Source organism: Hipposideros armiger, unplaced genomic scaffold (assembly GCF_001890085.2).
Source record: "Hipposideros armiger isolate ML-2016 unplaced genomic scaffold, ASM189008v1 scaffold_641, whole genome shotgun sequence".
Lineage (NCBI taxonomy): Eukaryota > Metazoa > Chordata > Mammalia > Chiroptera > Hipposideridae > Hipposideros > Hipposideros armiger.
In genome coordinates, this window is record NW_017731991.1 from 750,894 (window position 1) to 763,673 (window position 12,780).

Here is a 12,780-nt window from a genome sequence, read left to right on the forward strand (position 1 = left end):
CCTAAAGTAACAGAAAGAATATTCTCTTGGGCTCCTTCTGGCTCTCAGATATGAAACTTATGCCCCAACTCGGTAAGATTCAGGGAGAGAAACAAGTAGGCATTGTGTGTGCAGGAAATCCAAAACATTTCAAAATCTTCCCAGAGTCTGCCTTGACTGTGCATGCAATCTTATCAATTCAATAAGCGCATAAAACGAGAAGGGTTATGCAGAAAAGGTATTCAGTAATATTTCCAAGTTGGCGGGGGAATTCTTGTTTTCTAATCGACTTAGAGGGCATGAACCAGAGTGAGGTTGTACAAAACCCTGTCACCGACAAAACCAGTGTTCAGACACATTTGTATTCGGACTCTAAAGACTCTTTAACTTAAGAATTTACTCATTTACCAAGCAGTTATTGAGGGCCACTCTGAACATCACTGTACTTGTCACTGGGGGTATTGCAATGAAAAAAGGCAGGTAAGTCTCTGCTCTTGTGGACTGTCCACTGTAGGGGGAGACAGGACAATAAGCAGGTCAACAAGGCCATTTCAGCTGGTGACAAGTTCTGTAAGGTTAATGTGACAGTGATGGGGGAACAACGTTAGATAAGCCCATCTTTTTCAACACTTCGGGAAAGTTCTTTCTGAAAGTATATGATAAAAAGTAAATGAAAACTTTTTTCAGTTGAAGGAGTCATAAAAGACCTTCACTGTAATTAATAAGGAAGGAAAAACACAAGTCAGCTGGTCAGCTAGGCTGGGCTCTGAGCTTGTGATCGATAAACTGAGGGTGGGCTAACCCGTTAAGACAAGTTGAAGCCCTTGAATAGGGGCCAAACAGGGGATGGGCTTCGCAGAAGTGAGGGTGTTGCATCCCTGTGTCATGTTATATAAATACCTCTCTTTCTCTCTGTAGACATGGGTTACTGAATCCTGCCATGAAAGAAACATTTGAGACAATAACGCAGCTTAACCCATTAGGTCGGGTCTCAGGCTTTACCAGGATTTACTGACCACCAACCTCTGCCACCTTATACTCTGCAGTATGTAAGTACAAAGGATGACAGTAACACCATGTGACCTAGAATTCCTGGGAAATTGGATGTCGGGATCGTTGATATTTCTGGTGGAGAGCTAGCTAGCACTTATTCCTGCCTCATAATGTATGTGGGAACAACCCTCTTTTCTTATTCTGTTATTGATACTTATTATGGCTTTTGTACAATGTACTGGGAGACAAGTCACACATCCCCAGTAGTTGGAGCAGACATTATTGCCCTGCCACCCTGCAGCCATATTCCTCTCTGTTAACAGCAGTGGCTAAGCATCCTGCCCCAGGGACTGAATCATAATTGGTTATACTAATTCTTTTCTCCTTTGCCAGTTATTGGTCTAGGCTTAGGCATGTGACCAAATTCTGGCAAATGAAGCATAAGTTGACACTTAATGTGGGATATTGGGGGCAGGTTTTCCTGCCTCATAAGAAAGAGCCCTGAGGAGGGAGTCTCTGTGACTGGTCATCATCCACTTCCCTGCACTCGGATGCTGCAGGAGTGTCTCCCGGGAGGAAGGCTCTGGAGGCCCAGCTTCAGGTGGCTGACGGAGGACGCTGCTCTTTTATAATGGGAACCCAGTCAAAGTTGGGTGATTGGCATGCTTCCCTGTCCATATTGTTGTTACTTGATTGAACCGAGAGATTTTTACCTAGTCAACCTTGCAAATACAATGAACTAGATTTTACCTTGTCAGAGATCCAAATTGTGTGTGTGTGCGTATGTGCGTGCGTGTGTGTGTGTGTGTGTGTCCGCGTGCGTGCGTGCACGTGTGTCCATACATGAAAACCACATGTAGTGCAGTGGCCACAGGCTCGTGCTCTGATATTGAACCTCCAATATGCAAGTTCAGCTCCAACATGTACTGAACTTGGACTAATCACTCAACCTCTAGGTTTCAGCTTCCTTAAGATGGGCTTAATAGTAATTACTATCTAATAGGGTTGTGAGGATTAAATAAAAGATGTCTGAGGCCTAGTACTAGGTAAATGAGTAGTAAATGCTGGCTTATGATTGTTATTCCTCACAGGACAAGGTTGGGTGCGGCTGGAGTGATCAACCCTAGGAGTCTTACACTTGCCTTGCCAACCTGAGTTGAAGGAGAAAAATTCAAGCAGATGGCCGAAGTTTCCAGATCCCTTTTCTTGTAAGCCTCTTTTCAATTTTATTGAAGCAAAAAGTTGAGTAGCAAGAAGCATGCCAGCTCTTGAGTGATTGTGCAAAGTTCTGCTTCTTCCAGCAGAGGCCTCTTGTGCACAGGAAATGAGGCCGGTGGCAGGTGGGAGGGAGGGAGGGACCTGGTCCAGGGCACCGGTTCCAGGAGCTCCCCCAGAATAATACCGGGAGGGCAGTCTAAGGAAGAGATGGCAGGGCCTCCACCCCCCACTCCACCACCCCTCTGGGCTTCAGAGAGCTGGGTGTCAGTGCCCTGGAATGCAAGTCTTTCTTGAAAGAAAAAGAAAGGGAGGAATGGAGGGAGAAAAGGGGAGAGTGGAGAGAGAGAGAGGAAGGAAGGAAGGGAGAAAGGGAGAGAAAAAGAAAAAAAGGAAGAGAAAGGGAGAGAGAGCAAGAAAGGGAGGAGGCGGAGGAAGAAGAGGAAGGCGGGGGAGGGGAGCGGGAGGAGGGGAGGAAGGTGCGGGCTGAACAGCCCTGCTCCTGGAACTCGGGTTTCCTCTCCGGCTCCGGGGCTCACAGACACAGGGCACAGCCTGCTGCTCACACGGGTCAGACCTGCACAGCAACCTTTTCTGCTCGCTGCGTTTTGTTTACTTCCACTGTTGCTACCTTGGCAAAAGGGTGGCATCTGAATGATTTTTAATCCTTAATTACTATGGATCTGTGAAAACTTGGCACAAAGCCTCTGGAATAGATTGATGGGGGAGAAGTCAGGTGAGCTCTTCAAAGGCACAGTAACAGAGCCAACGGCTGAGACGGAGCCAAGGCATGATCTGAAGAAAGGAAGGACATTTGATTGCCCAGAGGGAGCGATGGCGGCGTCTTCCCTGGCCCAGTAGGGCCTCTTCTCTCTTAGGGGGTAAGCGTGGGGTTGTGTGGATGACTTGCTCCCCACGCATTCTTTCCTGAAGCTTTAAACCTGGAGTTCATGCCTTTCAGACAGAAATAGTCCCTCGCCCATATGCTGTATGCGTATGTTATTACTCTAGACGTGCTTTTGGTGAGATAGACAGGCAGCCAAATGGGGGCTGTGACCTTCCCAGATCAGCACGGGGAAGGAGGAGCCAACAGGACTGCTGTGACATCAGGTGACATGCCCACTTCTCCAGGAGCCTGCAAGTATTTCCTCAGCATGTCTGTCCCCACCTGGGGGGAGGGAACGTTACCCCAGGGCTGTGGTCCAGGCAGCAACAGGAGAGGGACAGGGGTGGGACACAAGGAAGGAGGCAGGAGTGGCTCTGTGGGTGGGCTCTGCTTCTGTGTGGGACCTGCCCCAGGAGCTGCTGGGGGTCTTCCCGGGACAGCAGCGATTTCTGGGCCTGTGGCCTCCGGCCAGGCCGGCTTCGCTGGGAGCAGGACTCAGCATGGACACTCAGGGAGCTGATGGGAGGCCCTGGCTTGAATCGCTGGGGGGCAGGGGAGGGACCTGAGGCAACGGTAGAACGAGGCAGAGGGAGGAGAAAAAGCTGCCGAGGGCCTCAAAGCAAAAGGAGGAGGGTGGGGGTGGAAGGGGAAGGGAGGGAAGAGGGAACCCAGCAGGATGCTGGGGCTGCTCCCTGGATGATGTTGTGGGGACTAGTGCCCAATGCCACGTGGTCGCCAAAACCCTCAGTCCATTTGTGGATGAGATGCCAGCTTCTTGCTGCTGTGCCAGCCTTCAGAGCCTGTGCTGGGCCTGCTGCGCCATCCCTCTCCTGGGCATGTCTGTGTGACCTCCGGAGCAGCCATGCACTCTGCGACCAGCTGCAGAGCGAGGCCCAGGGGCATAGGGTGAGCACTGAAGGCTGAGTCCAGCCCTCACTCTTTACACCAGACCAGGGACCTCAGGGACATTCTTTGTCATTGTGTACAAAATGGGGGGAGTTAACCCCCCTCCATTTACCTCTCAGATTGTTATGAGAATAAATATTTCAAAGTATTTTGTAAATGAAAGCATTCTTATTTAAAGGTTTTGTTTTTGTTTTTCCAATACAGAGTTTTTTCAAAATTACAAAAGGAAATTTGTTTCAAAAGCAAAAAGGAACATTTTACATTTGAACAAAGTGATAAACACGTGTTCTGCCAAAGAAAAAAAATCCATGGCATAAAGCTTCTCACTTAAATTTTCCAAGCAAAAATGAGTTGTGGACTCTTGCCTTAGGAAAGGGAAGGGAAACCGTAAACCAATTTTGAAATGAAAATTTCTTTTTGCCAGAGAATAAACCTAGCAACCTGGTTGTCTGATATCCAGCATCAACTCATAACCGGCTCTGATCTGACACACTCCCATCCATGGCATGGCTCCAGGTGTCAGCTCACCATCTTCAGCACCAGCTGTGCTTTCTGGGTCCCAAGACGGAATCCTGGGAGAAGAGGTTTGTAGAATTTGTTTCATCTGCTATTCTTCTGGTCTGGAGAGAATTATTATTTTTCCAAGAACCAACTTCTCTCCCTTTCCCATTCATCTGAGAATTGGGGATCAAGGTCCTACCAGCTCTCCGCAGATCACAAGAAAGAGGAACTTGCTTGCCCCTCTCCTTTGGGCGGGATTCTAAGGGCCACAGCCCCTGGCAAACCCTTAACCTCGATATCAACAAGCCCGATTCTCTTGGAGGCTGGACAGCAGTCCTCCTTGTTGCAAAGGCAACAAGACTTCGCTGCTGCTACTCTGCCCCATTCTGCCTGACCTAATCCCTTGGTCGTCTCTGCTCTGAGGATTTCCTTAAGAGAAAATGTGACTTTGTCCTTCGCTTTTCGTGATGGCCATTTCCCATGATTGCAGGTGACTTTCAGAGTGACTGAGTGTTTGCACACAAGTTGGAACTAGAAAGAACCTTCAGGTTCACCCTCCATCAGCCAGGTAAGGAATTTTGATCTGTGCTCGAGACTGGAACCTGTTTACCAAAATCCACCCCTCTCCTAATATTGGGAACAAAGGTAGATCACCCCTATAGCCTCCCTGCTCTTAATGTGCCATGGGACTGAAGTTTTTCTCCAGTGCAAGAAGAGAGGAAGTGACCCATTCAAAACCCTGCCTGTACTCAGCTATGCTCTTTTGCCCTTCCAGCTGACTGGGACCATCACCCCCAGTAAGACCGTGGGAGCTAAGGGTTGGAGAAAGAGTGACAGTCAGCCTGGATCCCTTCGTGACAAAGTGAAGACAGACACCCTACCTGCCTTGTCCTCTACTGCAAGCGTGGTTTATTAAAACGTTACCCGAGTCAGCAGATCCTGAGGTTAAATGCTTTATGTGCACCTCAGTTTCCTCATCTGTGAAATAGGGACAAAATTCTTACTTCACAGAGTTTTTGAGCAAGTAATATGAGATAATGAATGATGACCACCCATTGCAGTTTATGGCATATAACAGACACTCAAAAAATCTTGATTGAATACATATCTTTGTTCTTTGGGGGTTGGGATATTTCAATGAAATACTCATTGAGGACAGAGATATCAACATGGGAAAGCTGGTTGATGGAAGTGAGAGAATCTATCTCAGCTCCTTTGTCCCTCTCGTTCTAAGAAGGTTGAATAATTTGTAGAACTAGTCACTTGGCCAGGGTAATGGAAACAGGCTGTTGTAGATACAGTGGAAGCCATAATAATAGACCATGACATCCATTTATTTTCAAGTCCCTTCTCAGTATTCCTCTCAACCCAGAAGCCAACCAATGAACCTAGGAAACCAGTGAACAGGAACTTGTAGTCTCTCGGGTTGGTTGGTGTTTAAACAAAGCAGCAGGACTACAGGAGAATATGCTTTCACATCATGGGCGTTTAAAAAAATACGGTAACTTGGATGATTTACTGAGTTGATCTCCAAGATGTTGTCCATCTCCAAGTTCGTGATCCTTAAGAAAATAAGCAGAATTTTAGTTTCATCTTCTGTTGACTCCCGGTGCCTCCCCAAGACCATTACCTGGGGAAGCACAAATCAGAAAGAAAATTCCCCCCAAAAGCACAAAATAAGGAGAAAGATGTAACCAGTGATCTCCGGTCCATGAAAAATTCATATGTAAGCATCTCAGCCTGTTACTAGTGGGGAAAAATTGTCATGTTAATATTTAAGCAACATATCCTTTTAGTGATACTCTGGGTTCATTTTGCATTTTGGTTGGGGTACATTATTACGATCCCATCATCTTTGTACAGATTTATACGGATTATTTTCTCTTTTAAATAAAGCATCTTTTCTTCAAAGGACTTCAGACATTAAAGAATAAGCTGTGTGATCGGATAGATCTGGATTTGAATCATGGGTGAGTTAGTTAATATTCAGGTTATGTGTCCTCATTGTAAAATTGTGGTTAAATATGTACCTGATAAGGCATATCTTGAGAATACTATTAGAAATCATTAATGCAGAAGGGGTGGCATATAATAAACACTCAAATCCGCCGGGCTCCATCCCTTCCTTTCTCCTAAGATGCTGAAGGTCTCGTTACTGGGGCCTCAGTCTGTGGTTGTGGCTGGGAACACCCATCCACATGTGACTACTGCAGGGCTCAGGTGGGTAAAGGAGCAGCAGCAGGGCTTCCTTCTGCCAAGAAAATCAGACGGCTGATCCTGAAAAAGTCTAGGTTATGCCTGCAGAGTATAGAAACATCAAAAGGTGAGGAAGGTTTGAGAAAGCTATTTTTAAATGGTGTCCTGCTGAGAGACAAGCTATCTGGGAAGGTTTATTTCAGGCTCATTGCAGCTCTCCCCCTGAACTCCTACATTTCTGGTATTGATCCCCATCTGCTGGTACATTATGAAAGACACTCCTTCCTCAGAGGCACAGCCGGCGTTGGTAGCCTTTTTGTGAGAGCACTATGCAGAGGCTCAGGCCAGCACTGAGATCTGGGAGGAGGAAGAGGAAGTTTCTGGAACAGAAGAGAAATGGAGCTTCTTAGTAAAGAAGGGCAATGCTATTGTTAGTCTCAGCGTAAGTTGCTAGGTTGTTCCTCCTGCACTCAGCTTCTCTTTAAAGTGACCGCCTGGTATGGGAATGGTCAGTTTAGAGACTTGGAGAATGGTAGCAATCCACTCTGCACCTAGGGTTTAAAATATCAACCATAACTTAATTTACTCATGATCTGCCATTTGGGTAGGGCTCAGCCTGTCTCTACTTGGGCAGCTTCAGCTGAGGCAACTTGAAGGTCAGTCAGGTGCAATGCAATGGCTGGTGGCAGAAGTCATCTTCCAACTTCACTGTCCAGTTGATGGTGGCACCAGCTGTGACCTCAGTGAAGACTGTTGGCTGAAAACCTACGTGTGGCTTCTCCATGTGGCACTTGGCTTCCTCAGAGCATGGTATTGTGTTCTAAGAGGGAGCAACTAGGGAGACTGGACAGAAGTTGTATTGCAGTTTTTGATCTAACCTTGGAAGTCACTTAGCAGCACTTCTGTTTTGTCACAGGTCCGCTTAGATTCCCAGGGAAGGAAGGTAGGCCCCTCCGCTCAGTGGGAGGCGTGTCAGCATTGTACCGTCAGAAAGGAGGCCTTGTCGTGGCCAAACTATTTGACACCATAGAATAAAGTCTTGCTTAGAAAGGCCTTCACTATTTCAAGGTTATTCATCTATAATTTCCAGTATTTCTAGTATTTTTATGGTTTAACTTTTAATACACTTGGAAATTATTTTGACGAAAGGAGGGACATAGGAGTTCAGATTGATTTTTTTCCAAAGTGATGAACAAGTTGGAACATCTACTGATTAATCATCTTTTCCTCATTGATTTGAAAGTTTACTTTGTCATATAGTAAATTCCTACATATTTTGATGTCTACTTTTGGACTCAATTATTTTAATCTACCTTCTTATCCTACCAAGATAATTCTCCAAGCCATGAGCTCGGCAGCTAGACAGACCTGGGTGTAAACTCAGAAGCAGCTGAGCCGTTGCTTCCTTGAATGCTTGGAGCCTCCATTCCCTGCTCTGTAAATTGGGGACAATTCTACATACCTCACTGAGTTATTTTCAAGATTAAATGACTTCACATGTTGTGCAAAATTGGTCAGCATTAGTCCCCAGTACCTGTGCAGGTTGGCTTCTCTGAGCAGCCGCTCTGAGATGGAGACCCACGTGCAGGGTGTTTCTTTGGGAGTGCCCTGGAATCCACACGTGTGGAAGGGAGGGGAACAAAAGGAGGACAGGCAGAGAGTAGAGTGAAGCCATCATGCAGACCCAAACACTACCTCAGCCAACCTTGTAGGAGCTCTGGCGGTCAAACAGCCTTTCCACACTGTCCTGGGTTGAACAGGCTTTTATACGCCACATCCATCAGTGTTGCGTGGGGCCATCACAGAAATGGGCGTGAGTAGGGTGAGGTGGCTCTCTGCAGCTGGAGGCCCCCAGTGGCTGGGCTAAGTCCTTTGTGAAAGAGGGATGTTGGTTACACATCACAACGTCCACCACAGCACTTCATTCAAACACGTTTCAGTTCTCCTCTCCCTCTTTTCCAACTCAGAGTGAAGAGTTCAGCAGAGCTACATGCTGGAAGGCTTCTTGTCCAAGACCTTCTGGTATGCTGACATTTCAATACTTGATGCGTCACGGAGGCACTGAGAACACACTGAGGGTTGAGGAGGAAGAGCTTTGCAAGAGATGGAGGAAGGTGGGGTGATATAGCCTAAATGAAACGAGTCAGGCAAGCATTTGACAAAACCAAAGCTTTCATCTCAGGTTAAAACAATTTTCTTTTGCTAATTTTTGTTTACTTCTGGATCAGAAAATTGACTCCAAAAGGGAATGTGATTACCAGGCTGTGGAATGATCTCATGATTACAAGGAATCATCTTAGGAAAGTATTTATAGAGATTAAACAAGATGAGGTCATCAATTTGCTTTTCCTTTTATTATAAAAGTAAAATAAAAAATAGCATTTATAAATCCATTCTTTTCCTTTAAAGTATTTGATCTAAAAAACATATTTACAATAGCAAAATGCAGAAAAAGGAGGAAACACCATTTTCAGCAGTGATTGTAGCCATGTTTAAATATCGACATGTACATGTTCTTTTTTCAAATCACCGAGATACATTAGAAAAAGCAGGATGCCTTTTTTTTTATTATACATCAAATGACTCTCCCTTCAAAATATCTCATTTAAAATATTCTTAATAAAATATTAAGAATTCTCTTAACTCTTAATCTGAATGATGACTGTGCTGTGGAAAGCCAGAAAGAACAACAGGTGGGGACAGTGACAACTTTTAGTGACAGTGGGAGTGCAGCAGAGGGACAGCAGCAATGACAACAGAAAGCAGCGGTAAAGCTCAACAAGCTACCTCACCGCCAATGAGGCACCGGCCCCACCAAAGCCTGTGACTGCTAGATACTATCTGTAAGTGGGCTGAACTGAAATCCATCTAAGAACCAAGCAAGGAAGCCAAGTTTTAGGCCTTGAGTTAAATCCAGAACGACCCAGGCGCGCAGGTTGTCTTCTGAGTACCTCTGGATGCACTTTGCCTTCCTTCCTTTGTACGATGTTGTGGAATTTCAGAACTTTGGTTTACAGGGTGTTGGAAATGGCCAGAAGGCTAAATTTTGCCTTCTATAGGTCCTTCCTGCCCGTAATCGTGGGGCATTTTGTTAAGAGTTAGCAACGAGCTGCCGCTAGTCAGAGACTCTGTAAAGCTGAGTTTGCGGAAGGATGTCTCCACACCGCTGTCACAGATGCTGTCGTCTTGGAGCTCGTCTGAGGGGAGAAAGCATAAATTCACTGGGGTGCAGCTGGAAATAAGGCATAGCCTTTGCTTTCGTATGCCTTTCATTCCAGCCGGACACAAAGTTTGGATCTAAAAGGTACTGGGCATGTGGGCTACTTTTGCCCATTAACTTCTACAAGTCATCACATCTCACTTATACCACCTGCTTGTCATTACTGTTCACAATGGGGTGAGGGGCAGAAAGCTCCCCATAATAGACTGAGAAGACACCCAAATCTAACCTCGTATTTGTCAGAAAGCTTTCTGAATTCTCTTGACGCAAATGTACCTTTCTTTCTTAGAAATCAGGTGTATTTTTCCAACCACTGTATTACCTATTTTTATAGCTGGGGAAATTGCTGAATCTGGACAAAATAAATTGGTGACAGAATTAGGAACTAAAAATAAGATATCTTTCTGGGCTGTTAAGCACTATACACTGCCACAAAAAACATTTTGGTAGCAAAAATAAGGTGATTTTGGTGAAAATGAGTCTATACTGAACAGTTAGGTCAAAATATCCTTGTGGAGAAGTGTCTTTAGGCATCTGAACAATGTGAATTATTTCATATATATATCATATATATATATTTCATATATATGTATATTTCATATATATATTTCATATATATATATATATATATAGAGAGAGAGAGACAGACTGAGACTAATGGAAAAGAAGTCTAATATACCTGAATCAAAATGCTATCTTCTTATATATTAAATTCCAATATTAAAATTAAGACTTTAATGGCAGTGGCATGTCTATTGTCTTGTTATTGATGGATTTATTCAATTAACCAATCTTTATTGAGTTTCCATTAGGTGCTAGGGACTGTGAGGTATTTTAAAAATAACTACAAATCAAGGGCTTAATGCTTTTTGAGATATAAGTATCCATTTCTTTGTTAGTGTGGGAGCTGCGTCAGGTCCTGAGACAGGAGATGTGAGTTGTTTTCCGGTGGATACATTATTTCTTTCTAAAGTGGGCACAGCATCAGTTCTGACTCCTAGCAAGGGCCCCCCTCCCGACAAGATGACACCAGTGCCAAAACTGAATGGCAAGGAGGAGCCAGCCAGGTGAGGATCTCTGCAGGGAAGAGGAAGGGAAGGTTGCAATACCCTAAACTGGACTGGACTAGCAGGGTGGGAGGAAGAGCAGGTGAAAGCCATGTTTAAAAGAGAGACTGGATAAAGAAGGGACGTTGCCTTTACTGCTCACTGCTGCATCTTCAAAGCCTCCAACAGTGCAGAGCACACAGGATGCTGTCAGTAAAGATTTGCTGAATGGATGAGTGAACTGGAGGGTATACAACAGGAGCACCATAATCTCACTAATTTTTAAAAAGAATCACACTACCTCGTGTGTGGAGAACGGACTGAAGGGAAACAAGGAGAATGATCAGGGCGGCGGCAGGAATGGAGGCAATGCAGGTGGACTGGGCAGGGGTGGTGGTCGCAGAGAGGAACAGACCTGATGGCTGGCTGCGTGGAGCCTAGGACCAGGAAGAACTCCTGGGCGAGTGTGGGGTTTTGTCTTCACCTCCTAGAGGATGGCAGTGCTTCTGACTGATGTGGCCAATCCTCAGTTCAGATGGGGCCCTGACAGTCCCGTGTAAGTAAGGACAAGGAAGGAGGGCCTAGGACCAACTCTAAAAAAGTCTCCTGAGCAGCTCTGCTGTGCAGGGGAACAGAGGAATTGGGCTGTAGGTGAAAGGGAAGTGGAAGAGAGGGAGTGTTTTTTGTTTTTGTTGGTTTTATTTTGAAAAGATGAGGGAAACCACAGCATGCTTGCTAAGTGCCCCAGTGGGATGGGGAGACCGCTAGTGCAGGGGCAGGGGTGTCGTGGATTAGAAAGAGAAAGCGTGAAATGGCTTAGAGAGGGGGAGAATAACGTAAAGGGAAACGGGACTGTTGGGCTGTGTGCGAAGTCCATCATGTTATGTGTTTTAGGTGGATGACAGATGGAGCCAATGATGGCGGGAGACAAGGTCAGTGTCATGAACATAGGGAGGGGGCTGGGGGAGGAGAAGGCCTGGAAGGCAGCATGCTGAGGAGGTGAGGAGGGTGTCCATCCACAGTCTGGGTGCCATGCTGGTCCCAGTGTTTTTCTCTCTCTGTATCTCTTTTTTAAATTTGAAGGATGAGAGACATGATATTCACCCTAACCACCCACATCATATTGTTTTTAGCATTTATTGTGAATCTAAGTAACTCATGTGTCACTGTGATTGTTCCTAGGGACAACCCCTTACCTGAACGAAGGTGTCAGGAGGGGCAGAAGGTTGAACGTGTGAGACCCCCCTCACCCAGCAGGGAGGAGACTGACACATGGGACAGTACACTCAGGAGAGAATGGCGTGGAGGGCATGCCATATCCCAAGGGACTGAACACGCTGGCCTGGGGAGCAACTGCTTTGACTGTCTTTTTTTCTTTACCTATTTGCTGTCTTGTGGAGGCAAGTGAGAGCGGCAGTGAGCGGGTGTGGGAGGTGGTCTGCACTGGGCTGGGGACCGCAGTTCCTGAGGTGCTGAAGGCCCCCTGGATCAGTTCGATGGCTTCAGTGTAACCCATTTGACTCAGGGCCTCCACCAGCTCTCTTATTGTTCCTCCAGAGACCTGCAAGAAAGAAACAAAGAAAGAGTATGTTCTTGTGTGCAAGGCCGTGTAAGGAAGAACCAGGCAGGCTGTCAATGCCACACCACACCCCTTCTCTCCGCCAAGCTTCCTCCTGAGACCGCAAGAGCCAGGTGGTCCTGGAAAGGTCAGAGCGGAGAGCGTCTAAGAAAATAACGCTGTCTCTGAGTCAGGTTTCCTGTTTCAGCTCAAAGACCACTCAGGAAATCACAGAGGAGCAGTTTATAGTAAGCACAGTATGAGGGAGGGGAGGGAGGGG

At 46.0% G+C, this 12,780-nt stretch overlaps 1 protein-coding gene and 1 long non-coding RNA gene across 3 annotated transcripts in view; one reads left to right on the forward strand and one right to left on the reverse strand.

The window, feature by feature from the left end:
• Positions 1 to 5,769: 5,769 nt before the first annotated feature.
• NFKB1 (nuclear factor kappa B subunit 1) overlaps positions 5,770 to 12,780 on the reverse strand; it is a 96,213-nt gene continuing 89,202 nt past the window's right edge. For both annotated transcript variants that reach the window (XM_019625887.1, XM_019625886.1), the window contains exons 22-24: positions 12,323 to 12,503; positions 8,372 to 9,873; positions 5,770 to 6,042 (exon numbers count right to left, since the gene is read on the reverse strand). In XM_019625887.1, coding sequence (XP_019481432.1) covers positions 9,716 to 9,873; positions 12,323 to 12,503 — 339 coding nt within the window. In that variant the 3' untranslated portion in view covers positions 5,770 to 6,042; positions 8,372 to 9,715. The remainder of the gene's footprint in view (positions 6,043 to 8,371; positions 9,874 to 12,322; positions 12,504 to 12,780) is intronic.
• LOC109372543 (uncharacterized) overlaps positions 12,510 to 12,780 on the forward strand; it is a 1,622-nt gene continuing 1,351 nt past the window's right edge. Inside the window, exon 1 of the long non-coding RNA XR_002122062.1 lies at positions 12,510 to 12,748. This is a non-coding gene — a long non-coding RNA (uncharacterized LOC109372543). The remainder of the gene's footprint in view (positions 12,749 to 12,780) is intronic.